General features: G+C 52.1%; 1 protein-coding gene and 1 long non-coding RNA gene across 3 annotated transcripts in view; one reads left to right on the top strand and one right to left on the bottom strand.

Annotated features, from left to right (window-relative positions):
* Positions 1-20,803, top strand: part of FAM53B (family with sequence similarity 53 member B) — a 125,003-nt gene that overhangs the window by 28,798 nt on the left and 75,402 nt on the right. For both annotated transcript variants that reach the window (XM_025395974.1, XM_025395975.1), the window contains exons 2-3: positions 8,448-8,699; positions 19,115-19,169. In XM_025395974.1, coding sequence (XP_025251759.1) covers positions 8,622-8,699; positions 19,115-19,169 — 133 coding nt within the window. In that variant the 5' untranslated portion in view covers positions 8,448-8,621. The remainder of the gene's footprint in view (positions 1-8,447; positions 8,700-19,114; positions 19,170-20,803) is intronic.
* LOC112631221 lies at positions 1,328-7,497 on the bottom strand. Its single transcript, XR_003121089.1, has 2 exons — positions 7,350-7,497; positions 1,328-1,608 (listed from the first exon to the last, which is right to left on the bottom strand). It is a non-coding gene; the product is annotated as an uncharacterized LOC112631221 (long non-coding RNA).

Here is a 20,803-nt window from a genome sequence, read left to right as displayed (position 1 = left end):
CATGCAGTTAAAAATGGAAAGTGATGACTTCCTGTCCCACTTCTACCCTCTCCAAGATACTCGTCATCTGCCCATTTTTCCTGCCTGCAGTGGAACCCCTAATACCATGTTTCAACATCAGTTCCAGAAGGTTGATGTTTGGCTGGGACACCTTAGGATGGGCTGTATTAGAGAGTGTGTATATTGCAAAATTGGTGCCTGCTTTGGCATTTGATCATTTAGCTGACAGATCAAGTACTGAAGGGATGATTAACAATGAAACTTAAAGATCCTGGAGTAGTGGGGTCCAGGTGTTAAGACAAAGACTTTGGAGTTCAGTAGATGTGGGTTGAATCTTTGTGCCTTGTTCACAACTGGGTGACCTTGAGCCTGGGCTTCAGTTTCCCCCTCTGTAAAATGGGATGACAGTAGCGCCCTCTGACAGGGATACTCTGAGGTTGCAGTAAGCACAGGGCCTGGCCCTGTTGCTATGGCTAGTATTTTCCTCGTGCTGCGTTAAAAGGTAAGCTCTGTGTCACCTGTTACTTCTGCACTAGCAAAGTACTGATGAAAGGGGTTTTCTTTGCCTCTTTTTTTCTGTGCATTGAGGGTGGTGCCGGCAGGTCTGTCTGTCTGTTGTTTCTCAGTAGGACCTGAAGATATGGGAACCCCGGCTGCGGGGTCATTGAAATGTTCACTATAGTATGGAAGCTGCACATTCGTGGGCTCTGTCCTCTGGTTGAAACACCAGACTGTCTTTCCGGTATCAACTTAGTCTGGGAAAGTAGAGGCCCTGGATAAAGTTCTTAGGCAGCTTTTAACTTTTATCCTTTAGACTCAGATGACTTAGTTAGTATATAAAATCAGCGAGCGGAATCGTCCCCAAGCAGATTAAATCCCTTTGTCTTGGTGGATATGAAGCTTGACTGCAGCATTCGGCTCTTCTCGGAACCCTTCTTGCACTTTTGGGTTGTCACAGAATTTGGCAGGAGACAACATGACCCACTAAGCAACACCCTTCCCCAAATGTTCATATACTTGCTTCTAGATTCTGTCTACAGATGGTTTTTGTCACACCAACAACTGAAGCTACAAAAGTTTCAAAGTGCACAAAGACCTTGCGGAATTGCTGTCTTTCCCTCCCATTTCCTTTGCTGAATGGGAGGGGGAAATGGAAGCTCTGAGAGCAATGGCTTCCGTGAGCCACCAGGAAAATCACTGTCAGTGGCTAAGTTCATGTTTGGGTTTTGATCTGAGTCCTGTTTTTAAGGTGGTAAAATTAACTGTGAAACTAACGTGTGCGAGTAGTAAGTACAGACTAAATAAAGACACTAAAAGAACGAAAAACTTGTCTTGATGATTTCTAGTATGGTCAGTTTCTTTTAAGGGATAGCCCTTCAAAATGCATTACAGAGCATTTGGTAAACTCCTCCAATCTTCTTGAGATTTATATAGGATTGTAGAGTTTGCAACACTTTCTTGTATGTATTAATTCATTAGCATGCAATCCTCTTTTGAAGTGGATGAGCCAGGTGGGGCTCCCACTTGCTGGAAGCTCAGAGTCCCAGGCTACAGTGATAGCAGACAGCTGTGTTCAGTGGTGGCAAACAAATGAAGACACATTGAAGACTGTAGAACAAAAGCAAGAAAATTTCATGTTAGCAAGAACTTGTGTGAGAGCAAAGCTTTCTCCCCTGTTTCTGTGGTGTCAGAGACAGAGTGGCCTGGGGATTTGAATCCTGGTCTTGCCCCTGCTAGCTGTAGGATATTGGGCAAATGACTTGATTTCTTTTCTTGGAGCCTCAATCTTCCCATCTGGAAAATGTGCATGCTGCCAACCATAATGCCTGTTCATAGGAACGTGAGAGGATTAGCTGAGAAGAACCCAGCCTCTGGTGGATGCCCAGGGAGAGGGGAATGGAGGTGAGGGTGGAGGGCTGTGGCTAGAAGTGTGGCTGTGTGGGGCACATGGAGGTGGAGGTAGGCTCTGGGCCTGGGGCGTCTTGCTGACCACGGCAGCAGCCACCTGTGTGTGTGCCCTCCTACCCATAGGCCTTGCTTTGGGCACAATGCTGGCGAGTTTGGGGCTGTTCTTGGGCAGATGCACTTTAGAGGTGAGGACTTGGGAGGTGGGCAGGGGCCCTCTGCCACCTTGTCTGCACCCAGGGAGCCTACACATGGATCAATGGAAAGTCTGACCTTGCTTTTTGCTCTTTTCAGTGGAAATCCTGGTGAAGATGAGTCATTGAGTAGGGGCTCCTGGGGTTGAGTCAGAGAGCACTGTGTCCCCGTGATCAGGTTGGGGTGCCAACCAAGGGGAGATCCTCACCCAGCCCTCCTTTGGCGGATACTGGGTAGCCCTAGCTGTGTATGGAGGCAGGCTGGAGGCCCCCTATCATGAGCACTGCCCAGGGAGTCACGGGAGAGAGGTGGGAGGTGAATGCGGGGACTGGGAAGTGACAATACAAGACTTAAATACAGGGCAAGGAAAACTGCAGTCGAGATGCAAGGATGGTGCCCGATGAGAGTGCGGCCCACGATTGCTACTTGTGCAAAGGGGAATGGACACCAATGCCTGGCCTTCTCTGTGCCGAGCTCTTTTATATGTGTTTTCTTATTTAAATCTCCCAGCAGCCCCAGGGCAAAGGTATTATCCTCACTGTGTTTATTTAATTAATAATAATAATAATAATAGTAGTTACTGTTATTTTTTGAGACAGAGTATTGCTCTGTGGCCCAGGCTAGAGTATAGTGGTGTAATCTTGGCTCACTGCAGCCTCTGCCTCCCAGATTCAAGTGTTTCCTGTGCTTCAGCCTCCTGAGTAGCTGGGATTACAGGCATGCACCACCATGCCCAGCTAATTTTTATATTTTTAGTACAGTTGGGGTTTCACCATGTTGGCCAAGCTGGTCTTGAACTCCTGACTTCGAGTGATCCACCAACGTCAGCCTCCCGTAGTGCTGGGATTACAGGCATGACCCACTGCACCCAGCTTAATTATTTCTTTTGATATAAGATCTCCCTTTATCACCAGGCTGGAGTGCAGTAGCATGATCATAGCTCATTTGTAACCTCAAACTCCTGGGCTCAAGCGATTTTGCCTCAGACTTCTGAGTAGCTGGGACTACAGGCGTACACTCCCACGCCTGGCTATTTTTGTTTTAGTTTTTATTTTTTGTAGAGATGGAGTCTTGCCGTGTTGCCTAGGCTGGTCTTGAACTCCTGGTCTCAAGCAGTCCTTTTGCTTCAACCTCTCAAATGCTGAGATCACTGGTGTGAGCCACTGTGACGAGCCTCACCCCCGTTTTAAAGATGAGGAAACTGAAGTCAAGTGATTTTATGGCAAAGGCCGGGGCTGCCAAATTCCACAGCACACACACGTTCCCCCATCTCCCCTTGCACATGGTCTCCCTGGTATAATCAGTGGGCTTTAAAAAAAGTTTTAAAAATTTATATGTAGCCTAATACAGTCTTTTGGTGGTTAGTTCTATGAATTTTGATAAATGCATAGATTGGGATTTTTTTTTAATTTTTTAATTTTTTTGAGACGGAGTCTTGCTCTGTCTCCCAGGCTGGAGTTCAGTGGCACGATCTCAGCTCACTGCAAGCTCCGCCTCCTGGGTTCACGCCATTCTCCTGCCTCAGCCTGCCAAGTAGCTGGGACTACAGGCACCCGCCACCATGTCCAGCTAATTTTTTTGTATTTTTAGTGGAGACGGAGTTTCACCGTGTTAGCCAAGATGGTCTCGGTCTGCTGACCTCGTGATCCGCCCGCCTCGGCCTCCCAAAGAGCTGGGATTACAGGCGTGAGCCACCGCGCCCGGCTGGGATTTATTTAAAAAAAATTTTTTTTTTTTTTTTGGAGATCATGTACACTCATGCAGTTACAGGAAATAATACAGAGAAATCTCACATACCCCTTACTCACTGTCCCCTAATGGTAACATCCTACCAAACTAATGCAGTATCACAAGCAGAAAATTGTCACAGATACAGTTGAGACACAGAGTATCTCCATCTCCAAGGATCCCTCCCGCTGCCTTTTCCCAGCCATGCCCATTTCCCTCCTGCTCCCACGCCCCATCCCCAACCCCTGACAGCCATTCATCTCTGCACTAATTCTATAATTTTGTCATTTTAAGAAAGGGATATAAATGGACTCCTAGAATAGTGAGCCTTTGGGGACTGGCTCTTTCACTCTGCATGAGTCTCTGGAGGCTCATCCAGGTTGTGGTGTGTGTCTCTGGTTGATTCCTTTTTATTGCCGAGTAGTATTCCACAGTGTGGCTGTGCCCTGCCACATTTTGTTTAATTATTCATTGAGCGAAGGGTCTCTAGAGTATTTCCTGGTTTGGGCTGTTATGAATAAAGAGCTGTTACAAACATTTGTGTGTGAACGTAAATCTTAATCTCTCTGGAATAAATGCAAAGGAGAACTCTTGCTGGTAGTTGTTTGAATGGGCATTTGAAGGGGTTTTTTAGGGGATGGAGGGGCAAGGCACTGGTGGGAAGTGCAGACCTGGGTGCTGGCTCACCAGGGTTCACATCCCAGCTTTGAACCCGGACCCTGAGTGAGTTGCTGTATATGGCTGTAAAATGGGGATAATTCAACCTGGCTTGTGGCTAATGTGTGTAAAGTGCCTGGTAGCTAGTAGGTGCTCAATAGATAGAAGTGATTCTTGATATAGGTTAAGAGAAAACCCACTAGACCATGGCAGGGTCTGTGCCCCAGAGGTGGCCTGTGGGAGGGCTTTGCGAGGCTTCCACCTTGCCCCCTGTGGGATCACCCAGTTATTGTCTTTTTCCTGGCCGTGCCCCCGGCTTCTCTTTGAGAAGACCCTGACCGTGTTTGCAGACTGGGCTCGAAGTCTCCGGCCTGGTCCTGGCATTCCCCAGTGAAGTTGGCCAGGCCAGGCCCACGGGTCATAGGAATCCCAGGAAATTCTAGATCATGCTGGGCTCTGCTGGTCTGGATTCGCCTCACAAATTCTGAGAACCTGCCCAGATCATTTCAGATGTTGCTACAATTTAGCTCGATTCCGGAAATGTGTTTTGAGCTGTTAGGGTATGTGAGGGATTGTGGTAGGTGTTGCAAAGGGTTCAGAAAAAATTGCTCTCCTAACAGATCAAAGCAGCCAACTCCAGCTTCTAATTTCCTTTGGGAGCCCCCACAGCCGCAATGATAAGGTCTCCCCTGAGTGTGACATTCGGACCCCTGGGTCTGGTTTGAGTCTCTCTCTAGCTGCCATCCTGCTGCTATGCCCTCTGCGTGCCCTGTGTGCCAGCCACCAGCATTCTCACCATTCCCATACTCCGAGGCTGGCCCGGCGGCCACGCCTTGCTTACACCCTTCCCTCTGCCTGGGTGCCCTGCCCTTCCTGATGAAATCTTGCCTGTTTCTTAAGAACTAAAAGTACCATGGGCGGACGTGGGATGGAATATTCAAACCTCACATAGGGTTGGACATGGTTCCTCTCCAGAACCATCATTCCCTTCTCCAGGCAACCACTGTGTGGGACCATGCTGGACTCCTTGTTTGTTTGTTTTTGAGGCGGAGACTCACTCTGTCGCTCAGGCTAGTGGACTCGGCTCTTCTTGCCTTTGTCACTTTATAGCATTTCTTGGAGATTGTTTCATATCTGTATAGTTTGAACTGGCTTATTATAGTATTTTTGAAGGCCACATGGTATTCCCTTATGTAACAACACCGTAATTTATTTAACCAGTTCGCCTTGTTTGCAGGCATCGAGGTTGTCCCCACTCTTGGGCTCTTACAGTGCAAAGGAGTCTCTTTAAAGCCTACCTCTGACGTCACGTCCCCCTTTCTGCCTGCCTCTGAAATGTATTGGCTGGGTCACTGCACTCTCTGTGAGACCCCCCAGGGCAGGGATTGTGCTACACCTGCCTTCTCCTTTCCATGCCTGTCACATGTGCTGACCACCCAGTTGCCCACGCGCTTTTGGTGCTTCTGCTGCCTCTCCGAGCCCTGGCCCCTTGTCGGGACTCTGCTGGGGATGGAGCTGGAGAGAGCTGGGCCGCCCCATCTTTGCCTCGTTCTGGCTTCCTGCTTTGTGCAGAGCTGTGTCTGGATGGGCTGATGTGTTCCCATGGCGACAGACTTCCACAGTTTCATTCTTACCGGCCTCCTCCTACTTCACCAGAGGGATGGGCCATCATATAGCCAGGCCCTTATTGACAGAATTTAGCTCGTTTCTCTTTAAACACGTTTGAGAGGATGGCCGCTTGGGCGTCCATTGCCGAGAAGAGGATCTGGATTCCCAGCCTCCCCCATGAAACTGCTAGCAGTAGCTGCTGTTGATTGAGCACTCACCTGGATGAGCGAGGCAGCGTGCAAAGGACTTGGGCTCTGTTTTCATCAGATACAGTAACCTTGTGAGGCAAGCACTGTTTTCCCTGTTGTACAGAGAGAGAAACTGAGGCTCTAAGAGTAACTTGGCAAAGGCCACTCAAACAATGTATTTCAAGAGCTGGGATTCCAACTCAGTTGTGCTTGACTCAGGATCTGAGCCTCTGTAGCTACTGAACTCACCTGGCTTCCTAGAGAGGATGGAAATGGGGGAGGAGGGAACGGGCAGCTCACCTCCCAGGCCTTGTGCCTAAGGCTGGCTGCCTGAGAGCTGAATTGGGGCTCACACACAGAAAGATGATGGCTGCCATTAGGCCTCCTCCACTGAGGAGACACAAAAGGCTGCTTTGAAAGGCAAATCCAGGAGCACCTCTCTGGCCTGTTCCTGAACCCAGCTGCCTGGCCAGAACTTGCAGGAGTGGTCTGAAACTCTTTCCTTGAACAGACCACAGTTGGTCAGAACGTGTCACTTCTAGATTGATGTGGTGTTGAACCTGTGCACCAGATCTCTCAATGAGACCTGGGAATCTTCAGCCTCCCCTGGGCTCTCTTCCTGAACAGTCAAGCTTTGGAACATGTATTGATTTCCCTCCTCCCCTTCTCTGCTTTTGCACTTTGGATGAACCTTGTTTTCGAAGAACAGTAGAAGGTAATTTTCCTGTGCTTGCCAGCTGGCCTGTAATTGAGCAATTTCAATAACACCCACTGTAAAGTCTAATTGAAGTAAACAGGAAAATATGATTTACAATCTGGACAGCAAGTAAATACCAGGGTGCAATTAATTTTTACACAGAGCAGCAGATTCTAAAACGTTTTCCTGTGTTGAGCAGTTTGTTTCTGATTACAGATTAGGAGCTGCTTTTCTATTTAATACTATTATCATCATTCTTTTTTACTTTTTGGTGGTGATCCTCAGGTTCCTTGTGTCTGTGTGACTTTCTTTAAAGGTTTAGCTGCATGGGGAAATAGAGACGTGAGTTTGTAAGGAGGGATTTTTCAAACCTGAACTGAAGGCTGCACTCTTTCTTCATTTGCTTGGTGGGAAATGGTGGTGGGTTAATTGGAGAGGGGCTGCGGATAGGCTGTGCAGAATGGCAGTGCTGAGTGGGTCCCATCACTACTGGAAGCTCACTTAGTTTAGTTCTTTCTGGGGAAGATGACAAAGCTGTGAAGGCCCCCAGTGTTGCAAAGATGTTGATGTTGAAATGTGGCACTTCCAAGGACCAGAAATGTATGCCTTTTTTTTGGTGGGGGGACGGAGTTTCACTCTTGTTGCCCAACCTGGAGCACAGTGGTGCGATCTTGGCTCACTGCAACCTCTGCCTCCCAGGTTCAAGCGATTCTCCTGCCTCAGCCTCCCAAGTAGCTGCAATTACAGTGCATGCCACCACACCCAGCTAATTTTTTGTATTTTTAGTAGAGATGGGGTTTCACCATGTTGACCAGGCTGGTCTCGACCTCCTGACCTCTGATGATCCACCTGCCTCAACCTCCCAAAGTGCTGGGATTACAGGCATGAGTCACCATGCCTGGCCAAATATATGCCTTTTTAAATGGACCCTCCTTATTGTTCCAGTAGCTTCTGTTCATAACTGGGTGAAGAAGGGAGCCAGCATGCTGACTGCTGGTCCCCTGCTGCCAGTTGGCTGCCTGAGGGCCGACCCGTTTGGTGTTGGATGTGGGGATGAGGCATATTCTGACCCTTGGCCTACTTTACTGCATCCTGGTGTGTGCTAAAGCTGCCTGTAAAGCCAGCTCAGTGGTAAGATGTCACGTGACTTGAGTATGCTGCAGGGACAGCAGATTGTTAGCCACCCAGACCCTGAGATAGCTCTTAAAGGTATCACGTGGCTGGACCCCAATCTGTTGTTCTACCCACCAGGCCATTTTACAAGTGAGGCAGCCCAAGGCTGGCATGGCAGGGGTGTGGGGAGCTCTGAGAAGGTAACTCTGGGCCTTGGTGACTCTCCCTGAGTACATCTCCTTTAGCAGAGAGGTGGTTCCAATCCCCTGGGGTTTCCAGTACTGTGGGAGGGGTGACTCTCAGGGCCTTGGTCTTTCTTAGTCCTGAATCCTTTTGCTTTTCTTTTGTCTTTCCAGGGAGTTGACCACACTTGGCCATTTCCCAAAACGGCCCCACCCCAAGGGTGAGCGGCCAATGAGGAGCTGTTTCTGCTGACATCAATTCCCCAGGAGATACCCAGCCCAAGTCTGCCCAAGTGAAGATGGCTGATACCCACCCTGGGATGGAGCCCAGCGCCTGAGGCCCTTATCATGGTGATGGTCCTAAGTGAAAGCCTCAGCACCCGGGGAGCTGACTCCATCGCATGCAGGACCTTCAGCCCTGAACTGGTGAGGACCTGGCAGGCTTCCTGCTTTCCCTGACCATTTCTGAGGCCTGATGTACAGATAGGGCTGTGGACTGAGCACCCAGGCTTAGCAAATTGAGTCCTGAGCCCCCAAGAGCAAAGCTCTGTGAGGCGTCCTGGGCTGGGGCGACAGGGCACAGGAGCAGAGCTTGACTGACAACTCGCTGGAAAGAAGGAAGTCAGCTCAGATTTGAGGTCATCTGGTGAATGAGGAGGGGAGGCTATCCCCTGGTAAATAACAGCAAGTGTGGTTCTGCAGCCTGCCAGGCCAGGACTGACATTCCTTCTGTCTCTACCCGTTAAGGGGAGGTGGTTTCCAGAGAGGGGTGGTGCCCTGAATGGGGGCTAAGATAAGCCTATCCCTCTGAAGGGTGGTGCTGCCTCAGGAACATCAAGAGTGGGAGACGATGGGGAAAGACGGTGTGGTGAGCTATGGCAACAGCTACCCTCTGCCAAAGGTGGTTCACCCTGGACCATGTGGTGGACTAGTGCAGAGAGGCAGCTCACTCGGCCTTCTTAGACTGCAAGCAAAACCAACCTTCAATAGCTGAACCCTGTCAGCAGACCTGTCCTTCGAAGCCCAGTTCTCAGATGTGAGTGGGGGCTGCTCGCCTGTGGAGGGAGCGGGAAGCCACGCTCAGTCATAAGCAGTCTTGTGGAGATGGGCGAGTCTTCAGAACTCTCTGCAGCTTCCGTGGTCAGGAAGGCCCAACTGCCCAGGGTCGCCTCACCCAGGACCCCTCCTGGCGCCCTTCACAGCCCCTCGCGAGGACCCACGCTAAGCCTCCTTGGTGGGCCGCCTTCCCCTATCTCATGCCAGTGAAACCAGACCTTGAGCAGATGAGACCTAGGTCTCTGCCTGTGTCAGGAGCTTGGGAAAGCCACCGAGATCTGTATTCTTTTCGCAGGCCTCACAGAGCGCCTTCCGTGTGTTGGGCACTAGGCTGGAGAAGTTTGGGGAACAGGATGAGCCAGAGCCAGGCCCTGTACTTCTCACCCTTGAGAAGCTCTGGGTCTAGAGAGAGGGTGTCTGGAGAGCTGTGAATACAGTGACAACTTGAGGATCCCATGAACAAGAACTCGCAGCCGAAGCCCATGGGAAGCCCAGGGCGTGTAGAGGAGCAGGGCCAACCTGGCTGTAGCACACCAGGGAAAGCCTTGCAGAGCAGGGATACTTGATTTAGCCTTGAAGGGTGAGAAGAAGTGGCTTAGAAACCACTGGGTCTAGCCTCCTCGTTTTACAAATGAGGCAGCTGCAGCCTGGAGCAGGCAGTAACTGCCTCACTAGCTGCACCTCCCCTTTCCCTCCAACCCCTCCAGCCCCACTTCCTGAGCCTGCGTTCAGGCCTCTGCCCACTGCCTGGTGTCTGGACACCAGTGTTGGCGGCCCTCCCTCAGTCAGGTCTCTCCAGCCCTTACCAGGCATGACACTGGTGCTACTCTGCTCGTGGGCCTCAGCCTGTAAGGTCTCCATGGGGTGTCACCCGCAGCTGCAAGGGTAGGGACTCAGCTTTGCTTCTCCCCATGTCCCCAGCACTACTGGGGCAGGGCAGACAGCAGGCACCTGAGGTGTGTTTGCTCAATGGCAGCCTTGGTCACTGCAGCAAGGAGTAGAGCTGCTGTGACCATTCAGCTCTTCTGCCACTACCCCGTTCTTTCCAGTTCACATTTGCTATGTAATGTGATTACTTCTTACCAGCCCCACTGCCACCACTCTGGTTCCACTTGCTCTTCTCTCACATGGATTCTTGTGGTAACTGGTCCCCTGCCTCTGGCTCTTTTTAACCTGTTCTCCACCCAGCAGCCAGAGAGAATCCTAGTCAGAGCTGTCCTCCACTGTGTAGAAGCTTCCACTGGCTTTACACTGAATGCTTAGCAAACACCCAGCCCTTACTAGGATGTATGTGGCCCCATGTATTCTTGTCCATGTGACTGCTCTGACCTCATCTCTGCCACTCTGCCCCCTCTGCTCGGTCCCCACTGGCCTCCCTGTTCCAACACGGTAAGTGTGAGCCTGCCTCAGGCCTTTGCACTTTTTCCTTGGCCTGGAGCTCTCTCCCCACAGTAGGACATGCTCCCTCTCTCCTTCCTTCTCTGGCCACTCAACCTACAGTTCAGTCCCAGCACCAGCTCCCACCCCTTACCCCCACCACACTTTCTCTCCTCTTTTCCTATCTTTTTCCCTCTTAGGTACTTGGCACTTTTAAACATGTCCTTATGGATCTTGACCGAGTCCTTATACTAGAATGGGAGCTTTGTGAAGGGAGGGGATGTCTCTCTTTCTTGTTGCTGAATGCACGGGGCCCAGCGCCTAGCAGGTGCTCAGTGGATGTTTGTGGATGAATGAGCTTGCAGGTTCCTGTCGCCTGGCCTCTTCTCATTCACCATTGTCTTACTCTCTCTCTGGCTACTGCTCCAGTTCACGACTGAGTGGGTGTGACTAGAGTAGCTCTGACCAAAAAGAAGAGACCTCAAGGGTGAGGAGCCATCTGGAGGTCCCGAGGGAGGAGCCCTTCCCGGGTCCAGCTGTGCTGTTGGCTGCAGTGGCCGCCTCTGTGCTTGGTCCCTTCTCAGGGTGGGACTGCCTGGTGTTGGCTTCAGAGTTGTTTCCAGGACATGTGGGCCCAACGTCAGCTGAGCTGCTCTTCCAAGAGGTGTGGCCTGAGCCCCTGCCAGGAGGAGCATGGCCTCCCAGCCCTAGCCAGGGAAGGAAAACTCAGAAAGGGAAAGCAGGCAGGGAGAGCAGGCAGCTTTGCTGGAAGGGATTCTACCACGTGTTCTCTTGTGGCCTCACAGATTAGAATCTGTGTTTTCTTCCTGAACTCTCCCTTGCTTTGTTGGAAAGGATCCTTCTTTCTGCTGCTTTTTGTTACTGACCTGTCCAGGCCCAGAACCACCCAGTGTTGGGCCCATCTGTCTTCCTCCTCCTCTTCTTTCCCCTTGGCTCCAGATGAGAGCTCTGTTGTGGGGAACAGCCCTGTTGGAGAAGAGCTTTCTCATTGCTCAGTTTGCTGATGCGCCCAGAACACAGTGACTGGGTGCCAGTGCTTGGCCCGGCCCAGCTCAGTGCTGCCTGCCCTATAGCGTGGGCCAGCAGGAAGATGTTGGGGGTGCGGCTATGCTGAGGGTCTTGGGAAGTGTGTTCGTTCATATCATGTTGCTGTAAGGAATACCTGAGGTTGGGTAATTTATAAAGAAAAGAGGTTTACTTGGCTCATGGTTCTGCAGGCTCTATAAGAAGTATGGCACCGGCCGGGCGCGGTGGCTCAAGCCTGTAATCCCAGCACTTTGGGAGGCTGAGGCAGGCGTATCATGAGGTCAGGAGATTGAGACCGTCCTGGCTAACACGGTGAAACCCCGTCTCTACTGAAAATACAAAAAATTAGCCGAGTGTGGTGGCGGGTGCCTGAGTAGTAGTCCCACCTACTCAGGAGCCTGAGGCAGGAGAATGGTGTGAACCCGGAAGGTGGAGCTTGCAGTGAGCCGAGATTGCGCCGCTGCACTCCAGCCTGGGTGACGGAGCGAGACTCAGTCTCAAAAAAGAAAAAAAAGCAGCATGGAAAAGTATTGCATCTGCATCTGTTTCTAGTGAGGCCTAGGGAAGCTTCCAGTCACGGCAGAAGGTGAGGGGAGAATAGGTGTATCACGAGGTGAGAGAGGGAGTGAGAGGGAAGGGAGGAGGTGCCAGACCTGTTAAACTACCAGCCCTCACATGAACTAGAAGAGCGAGGACTCCCTGATTACCATGGGGAGGCCACCAAGCCATTCATGAGGGATCCACTCCCATGACCCAAACACCCCCGCCCAGGCCCTGCCTCCAGCATTGGGGGTTACATTTCAGCATGAAATTTGGAGGGGACAGACACCCAAACTGTATGCCCAGAGGTCCATGTACCTCCTCCCTGTCCTTGAGCCTCACGCTACCTGCTGAGGGGCAGGGGTGCACCCATTTCTACCCCATTTACAGACAGGAAGCTGTGGCTCAGAGAGCCCAGGGAGGGGCTGCCCCAGGCACAGATTTCAAGCCCAGGCCCTTGTCTGCTTCCCCCAGCACCTTCTCGCATGGGCCCTATTCCAGAGGCTGTGATCACCTTGGAGCCCCTCCAGGCTTTGGGGAGAGACACACGATGTAAATAACTGAAGAAATACCGAAAATAATCTTAGTCTAGTGATGACATCCACAGGACAGAATGTGAGATACGCTGATGCTAGCATTTGCTCTGAACAGCCAGCAGAGGTTCAGAGGAAGTTGACGGGGTTTTGCTTTAGCTTCCTAAACTGGTAACATCATCCCCGTGTAAATACCATCAAGATAACAACAGGAACGATGGAAAATAAATTTTCTTTTGTTTTCTAATCAGACTAAGAAGATGACAAGTAGAGGTTTAAGATTTAAAAGGAAAGCATGACTGGGGGGGAGGCTGGGACTGGTATCAGCACAGGCCACTTTGGAATTATGGGAGCAGACCCCAGAGGCACAGCTCACCCTGGGTCCCCAGAGTCAGGCCTCAGTCACAGAGGCGGGAAAGTCTCAACGTGCAAGGGAAAGTCCCCAGGGTCCTCGCAACCCTGGGTGTCATGTGGCACTGGAGGAGGAGCTCGTGGCCAACTCTGAGGCCTGTTGAGGGGTGTGAGGACTTGGTCTCCCTCCCAGCCTTCTTTGGGGTTCATGCCATGGTTCTCTGGTTCCCCTGTTTTAAAAAACGAAATGCTGGTGAAACAACTGCCTTTCCCTCAAAGAAAGGTGTAAGGAAAAAAAGGACTGACCAGTGCTCAGCATTTTGCCTTTCCCAGCACAGGGCCCACCTGCCTGGGGAGAGATGGCCCTGAGGCTCAGCTGTGCCCATGGCCCTGACTTCGCTTGCACGGCCAGCAGCCATGGCTGGGTCCAGTTCCCTTTTCCCCGACTCTGCCTGGTGCCTTCCTCTGTCGAGTGGGCTCTTCCTTCCAGTGTTCTAACATTAGCTGCTCCCCTGGAAGGCAGCCCAGACATTTGACCTTGGAGCACTGTGCTCCCTCAGCTCCTTCCCGCACGCCCACGCTCAGGCCAAGAGTCTGTTCTCTTGTTTCCAGAGTGACCACCTCCCTTGGCCAGGCCCACTCTTCTCTCTGCAGCCCATCCTCCCTTAAGGCTGAAGACCAAAGGGAGCTGATGACTGGCTGCTCCTGGGCAGAGGGCAGTGTGTGGCTCCAGACTGCCTGACTTTCCCTATAACAACCAATACTAGTCTTTTGGAGGGGCTGATCTGGTAGATAGACAAGCACTTCCTTCTGCACTTGTCTGATTAGGATGCCAAAGGCTAAATGACTTTTCTTATTTGAGGAGTTAGTAGCCATGTCAGGCCTTATACACAGTTGCCTGGGCACTGGGGTTCTTCATACTTTGGGCCATGCTAAGTTGGCACTTTGAGCTCAGTAGCCCCAGCCAGGATCTCTGGCAGGCCCCAGGCTGGCCTGAAGTTAGAACGCAGGAGTGCATAGGGTCCAGGGCAGCGTGATGCCTTTCACCCTGGGCAGGCAGAGATACCAAGGGGCCCGCCCACGCTTTGGCTAACCCCGGAGCCTCAGGAGTCAGGGCCACCGTATCTCTATCAGCATCTTTGAGAATCTTCATCCAAAGGCATTGTTCCCTCCTCAGCTTCTCTTTCTTGTCTCAGGCCTGGATCTCCTTTTTGCTTTCGACTGCCACAGTCTCGCGGGGTTACATTTTGGGAGTGTGGGTGCTCCGCTCGTTCCCCCGTAGGGCATGAGTGTGAGCCTCCCCCAGGTGCTCTGTGGCTCCCTGTAACACCGTGTCAGGAGATGGAAGATGTGACTTAGTTGCTTTAGTCGATAACGTACAGAGGAAAGTTACGAAGAACCGTGGTTGTGGCCTGGCATTTTCTGCAGGGCCAGTTCCTCATTTGGAGCCTTAATTGTGTCTTTATTTAAGCCAGGGCTGCTTTCTTTAGTCAGACAGATGGCCCTGAAGCCTCCATTTGATTTCCAGCTTTTGCCTTTCCTACGAGGATCTAATTCCAAAAACCTTTTCTCGTGATCTGAGGAGTCTCACAGAGATGAGGCCCTGCCCCAGGGTGGGCTTGGGAACAGAGGCTTCACAGTGGGAGAAACACAAAGGGGAAATGTGCTCTGGTCTTATTTCACTGCAGACCTCAGCACTGCAGGGCTCGGATGCTCGCTGAGTGCAGACACTGAGTGTCTTGTGAAACCTCAGAGGGCCGAGGGGTTCCCTCAGGGCCTGATGGGGCCTCCACACCATGATTGGCTCATTTCTTCCCACTGTGGGTGCAGGAGGTTCAAAGTGTTGGAAAGGCTGTGTGTGTAGGAATGGTACATACCAGTGGGAATGTTAGTATATACCGGGTAGCCTGGGGAATAAAAGGCCCTGGCCAACCTAGAGCCAAGCAGGAACTCTGCTGGTTTGCCCATGTGGAGTTGGACCAGGGAAACCTGCCAGCGGTCAGGGTGTACTGGGGCCTGGCACCCTGGAAAGCTGTCAGTACATGACGTTCTGGCCTGGCCGCCACTGGCTTAGCTTCACAGATGGGGCTCAGAAAGCAAGATGGGCCCTGATCTGGTCTCAAGGTAAAGCACGAAATTAGTCAGGGTTCCTCCTTTGTCAGCGCCAGAGGCCGTCCCCAGCTAACTCACCCCAAGAGAGAACTCCCTGGAGCACGGGGAGAGCTCTCAGGGCTGGAGAGGAGGGGGCCAGTCGGGCCCCAGAAAGGGCATGACTGGAGCAGCTGGGAGGACTTTAGAAGCAGGTGCCCACGGGCAGACTGAGGGCCTCCCTGCTGGGTGGATCAGGCCCAGCTCTGTGGTTCAGGAGTCAGCCATGGAACCAGTGTCTAGGCCTGAGATCTGGGCCTAGCCCGGGGCCGGGGAGGTGGAGGCACCTTGTTTGACAGTCCCACTAAGACATGATCCAGTGAGGGTGAAGGTATCCCAATTCAAAATTTGGGGTGCTGCTGACAGAAGAAGGGGGCCGCACCACTGGGCTGCGCAGTTTCATCTCTTCAGTGAGGAGCAAGCAGTGGCTTGCCTGGGATGGGGAAATGGAGAAGTCGTTCCTTCGAGTTGGAAAATCATTGTGTGCACCATTGCTGGTTCGTGGGAACCCTTAGGTAGAGGGCTGGAGACCGGCATGAGGAGGCCAGGCCAGCCTGCGAGGTGGCTCTGACTCTCAGGCTGGCCTCTCAGCCCTTCCCCACTGAGGTTTGACTTTGCGTGAGGCCAGCGATTTTGGGAGACAGTAACTTCTGCCCAGTGAAAATCCATTTCTGTTGCCTGACATCCACTGGGTGTGTGGCCTCAGGAGTGGGACAGGCTGGCGCTGACAGGTGCCTGTAGCTGTGGTGCCTGCTGTCGGCTGTGAAGTTGAAACCAAGACAGCCCTCCTTTCTCAAGAAGCTTCCGTTCCCATGGAGCAGAGAGTCAGTACAGGAACAGATGTTCCAATACCTGCCATGTTCATTAAATGAGGCGATGGGAGAGAGAAAAGTGGGTGGGAGGCACCGCTTTAGCCAGGATGGTCCAGCAAGGCCACTGAGGAGGCCACGGGGCAGGAACAGCGCAGAGCGTGCTGTGTGAAGATCCCGGCACAAAGCGCCTGAGATGGTAGTGACTGGCCTGGCGCCACTGGGTGGTGTGAGTGAGGAGGGGAGGACCAGAGCAAGATTGGGGGTACTCAGGTTGGCTCATGTGGAGCACTGTGCACTGTGGAGGAGAGGTAGTGGCCGGGATTTGATTCTGGTTGTGGTGGGAAGTTGTTGGAACAGGATGACGTGGTCCGATCTCTGCTTTAAGAAGATGGCTCTGGGTTCTGGGTGGAGGGTGGGAAATGGGGGCCCAGGGTACAGGCTGTAAGAGCGGTTAGGAGGGGCGTTCACTGGGGCTGGCAGTGGCTGGGATCAGGGCCAATGGTGGGGTGGCGAGGAGTCTGTTTTCCAGGTTGGAAATGGCAGGCCACTCTGGGGACCTGCTGCAGATGCTGGTAAGTCCTCACTGAATGAATGAATGAGCAAGTCGAGTGAATGTATGAACGAGTGCCTGGGGTGCGTGTGTGCTGGCCCAGTGCTGTTTCTGTGGGCAGACAGACCCCGGCATCTCTGGCAGTGTTCCTTGTGATGGCCTGGGTCAGAAGGGCCCTGAGGTCCCCCGTGGTCTAGAACATGCCGGCTTGGTGAGAGGCGGCCAGCAAGCACTGTTCTGCTGGCCAGGCAGAGGGCGGCTCGCTATGTGGCTTCCTGCTTCGGTGTGGAAAGCCCCAGCCCCTCCTGCATGCGTGCCAGTGAAGCACACAGGGTGCTCCAGTGTTCCTGCTCTCTCTGCTCTCCCCAGCCCCCATCCTGGTGTGGCCTCTGTGGCCTCCCAGCCTGGGTTGCCTTCTCCCACCTGGCAGGCATGGACTGGGGGCCGAGTTTCCCCAGGGGGTGTTTTCCTTATGCCCAGGTGTTCCCTTAGTGCTGGGAGCCACCTCCCTTGGCAAGCCAGACCCTGGCCCGACTTCCCTCTCTGAACCTGGGAACTGGGGGCCTGCCTGGCATCCACAGGCTGAGCTCTCAGCTGTGCAGGCAGCGCAGCCCCAGCAGCAGGGCTCTCATGCGCTTGTCATCCACTTTCCATTGCATGACTTTGGTGTGGTCTCAGCTGCACCTCTCAGCTGGGATTGTGTGGCGGGGGATGGGAGGAAGCAGGTGCAGCCGTTTTGAATTCTTCCCAGATATTTCCACAGATGGTGGTAGAGGGGATGGTTACATCACTGTGGAATCCAGGAGGGTGACCGAGTGTGATGATACTGTTAGGATCATTTTACACTGAGGAGGGCGACCTGTAGGAGGACTGCCCCGTTCCCCTTCAGCCCTAGAAGCTCCTGTGGTCCTCAATACCAGTCTAGGCATCCCTCCCAGGAGGCCGCCCCGGTGTCCACCCCCATCCCAGCACACTTGCCCTGGACATCCCCTCCAGCCCCGATCTCCCCGTGGTTTGTCTGTGACTGTCTTCCATGAAGTGTGAGTCCTCCTTCACCTCTGTGTCCCCAGGCTGGTCAGGATGGACCCTTAGTAACCCTGTGGGATGAACACAGTGTTGACCTCGTGCAGAGGTCCCTGGATTGGGTAGATGGGGATGAGGTGAGGGAGCTGGTGCCAGGTGCTTGCCACCCTCTTACCTGGATGGGCCAGGTGTTCCCAGTCAGCCCCACCGTCCTGCCAGGCCTTCAAGAGCCAGAACCTGGGCCCTCGTCCACTTACCAGCCTGGAAGCCTTGTCTGTTTGTGTCATTTTGATGGGGAGTGTTGGGGGTTCCTTTCAGAAGTTAGAGCCTTCTGTGACAAGCTCATTTCTCTGGGCCTGAGAGCTCCTTTCACCATTGTACGATCAACCCCCAGCACAGCCCGCCCAGAAAGAATCACCACCCCGTGCCCACTGAGCGAGTGGGCGAGTGAGTGAGGGAGCCTCGGAGCACTTGAGGCAGAGCTGCTTCCTGGGGCTCTGGCTGGGTAGTCTCTGCTCATGAGAGGACCAGGCAAGCCTCTTGACCTGGGTATCACCTAGCATGAGGAACCCCCAGAATATTCTACACCCAGCTTACTGTGTAGCCGTGGAGCAAGTGCCCTGGATTTGGGGTTCTTCTAGGCCTTGTTGGCCTATTTTCTGCCCAGTGGCCATAGCGTTCAGTTGAGGGTAGGCGGGGGGCATCAGGAAAGATGTAGAATGTTTACAGTGGAAAGGAAACTATTGTGGAAATACAGTGCCAAGGAGTTCAAAAGCCATCGCTGTTATGTTGAGACCAAGTATAACCCTTGAGTTTCTGTTTCAGTTCAGAGAAAATGCCTCAGGGGGCCTCAGTGTAGCCACAAAACAGTCTGCAGAGCAGAGGCCAGCCCTTCTGAGCTCTCCCCATGCTTCTCACCAGTGCAGGAGAGCTGTTCTCCCTGGATCTGGAAGGGAGGGGTCTCGGAGTCAGACCTGGGGCCCTCTGCTCCCTACTTGAGGTTCTTCGTGTCCCCAGGGAGGTCCCCTCCTCTTTTGGTCTCTTCTCAGCCCAGCTCAAGGAAGCTTGTTCCACTGTTTACCATCCATCCTGCCCCTGGGCCGCCTCCACATCTCTTATGTGGAAAAATCCCCTCATGTCAGAAGTGATGGGGCTTTCTGTGTGTTTTCAAAGCCCATTAACTCAATGGACTCCATAACTCACTAGAGACTTGGGACAAAAAAGTCTGGGCCTAATTCTGTGCAGATGTTTTCTCTTTGAATACCTTTTCCTCCTTTCCCTGATCTGACATTGGCAAAGGACAGTCACCCTTTTATTGTGACTTTAGAAGGGATCAGTAGAGAGTCAGTGCAAAACATGCTTCCTATGATTTGAAGAGTGAATAGCTTTTCTGGTTGTTTTCAGCACACGCCAAAGAAGATGAGTCAAGGACCTACACTTTTCTCTTGTGGAATTATGGGTAAGTACTCAAGGCCGTCCTGGAAGCTGTCCTCCTAGTCCTTCCAGCCAGGGTCTGAGTCCTCCAGGTGAGACGCTCAAAGCACTTTCTGGACACAAGTTCAAAAAGAGCAGCCCCGGGACTCTTCTGTGTGTTTTAACTATTTTGGTCCCCTATGGTGCCTGAGTGAAGGGACGGGCACTAATGTGTGGTTTACAACTCCCAACACTGAGAATTTCTGTCTGATGATTAAAGTAATTCATGTTGATTTTTTTTTCATTCAGAAAATGCACAATAGTGTAAAGTATGCAGTAAAAATCTCTCATAGCCCCAATGCCCAGGGAGAGTTACTGTTGATGTTTTTGTGTATGTTTATGTTCTTAGCATTTTTTATATAGCCCACTGCACGATGAACATATAATTATGTAAAACTATATTTGTTTGCTGTTTTCACTTGGAGTAGTTACCATCATCTTCCCACAGCATTAAAATTGTTCATTCCATGCATGTTAATGGTTTACAGTGCCGCATTGTGTGGTAAGTGTGTCAGGATGTCTTTAGTGATGTAATTACATCTAGGCTGGTGGGTCAAGGGGCTGTTTTATTTGCTGTTGTGATGAACAGTGACTGTGTAAGTGCCTAACTCCTTGTCTGCCTTTGAGATGATTTGCTAGGATAGTTTACAGGAGTGGAATAGATAGGCTGGAGGGCAGGGGCATTTTTAAGGCTCTTGATTCATTTTGCTGACATGCCTTCCAGAGAAGATTGCCTTGATCTTCTGTTTCTGTGCAAGTGTGAATTACTGTTTTTTATAGGGGGCAAAAAAGATGACCATTGATTATGTTGATTTCTTGATGCCTCAGGTGATTGGGCATTGTTTGACCTCTCAGTGTCCCTCTGTGGCTCTCCTTGCCCACCTTTGGGGACGTCTTGCCGGATGAGTTTCTGTAACGTCTATGTGGACTCGGAAACCACTCTTGGATGATGGATGACGACTGTGGGCTTTCAGATTCGAAGGTTACTTTGGTCAGACCTCAGAGTTTCCCTTGCGTTTCCTTCTCGGTCCTTCCTGCACGTGAGGTGTTTTGTTTTTCTTCTTCAGATACAGTTGCTGTAGATGAGGCGATATGTTAGATTGAGCCCTGTGCCAGGCTTCGTACATGCCGGGCCCCGCTGGCTCTGCCAGCGGCTTCATGCACATACGAGAGAACTGAGGTCTAGTGAGGTGGCCCTCTGCAAGCTCCCTCAGTAGGCAGAGTTGGACTCAGGTGGGCGATGAAGGGAGATTGTTTTCTTCTCAACCATATGCCATGGCTCTGGGACATGTGGCGGTGCTCTTGATGCTGCCGCTGAAGAAGATGGAGACAGGGAGATCAGCTGGCCCTGGTTTTCCGTATGACATACTTCGGAGGCCCGTCCCCACAGGACTGAATACCTCCCCCATGGTTTACGGCTTTCAGCAAACCCTCAGTGCCCCAGACACATAGCTCAGAAGCCTGCCTCATTGCCTGCTTCCTGGGACAGCCTCACCTTTGAGCTTCCTTCCTGTGTCATGCTGGGAAAGAGAGAGAGGCCCTGGCATGCCCAAACCTTCAACCCTGCCTAAACTTTAGCTGTCAACCGGGCCAGACCAGTAAACTGGGTTGTGGAGATGT

Source organism: Theropithecus gelada, chromosome 9 (assembly GCF_003255815.1).
Source record: "Theropithecus gelada isolate Dixy chromosome 9, Tgel_1.0, whole genome shotgun sequence".
In the NCBI taxonomy this organism is placed as follows: domain Eukaryota; kingdom Metazoa; phylum Chordata; class Mammalia; order Primates; family Cercopithecidae; genus Theropithecus; species Theropithecus gelada.
The sequence above is the reverse complement of the archived record's forward strand: the minus strand, read 5'-3'. Positions and strand labels throughout refer to the sequence as shown.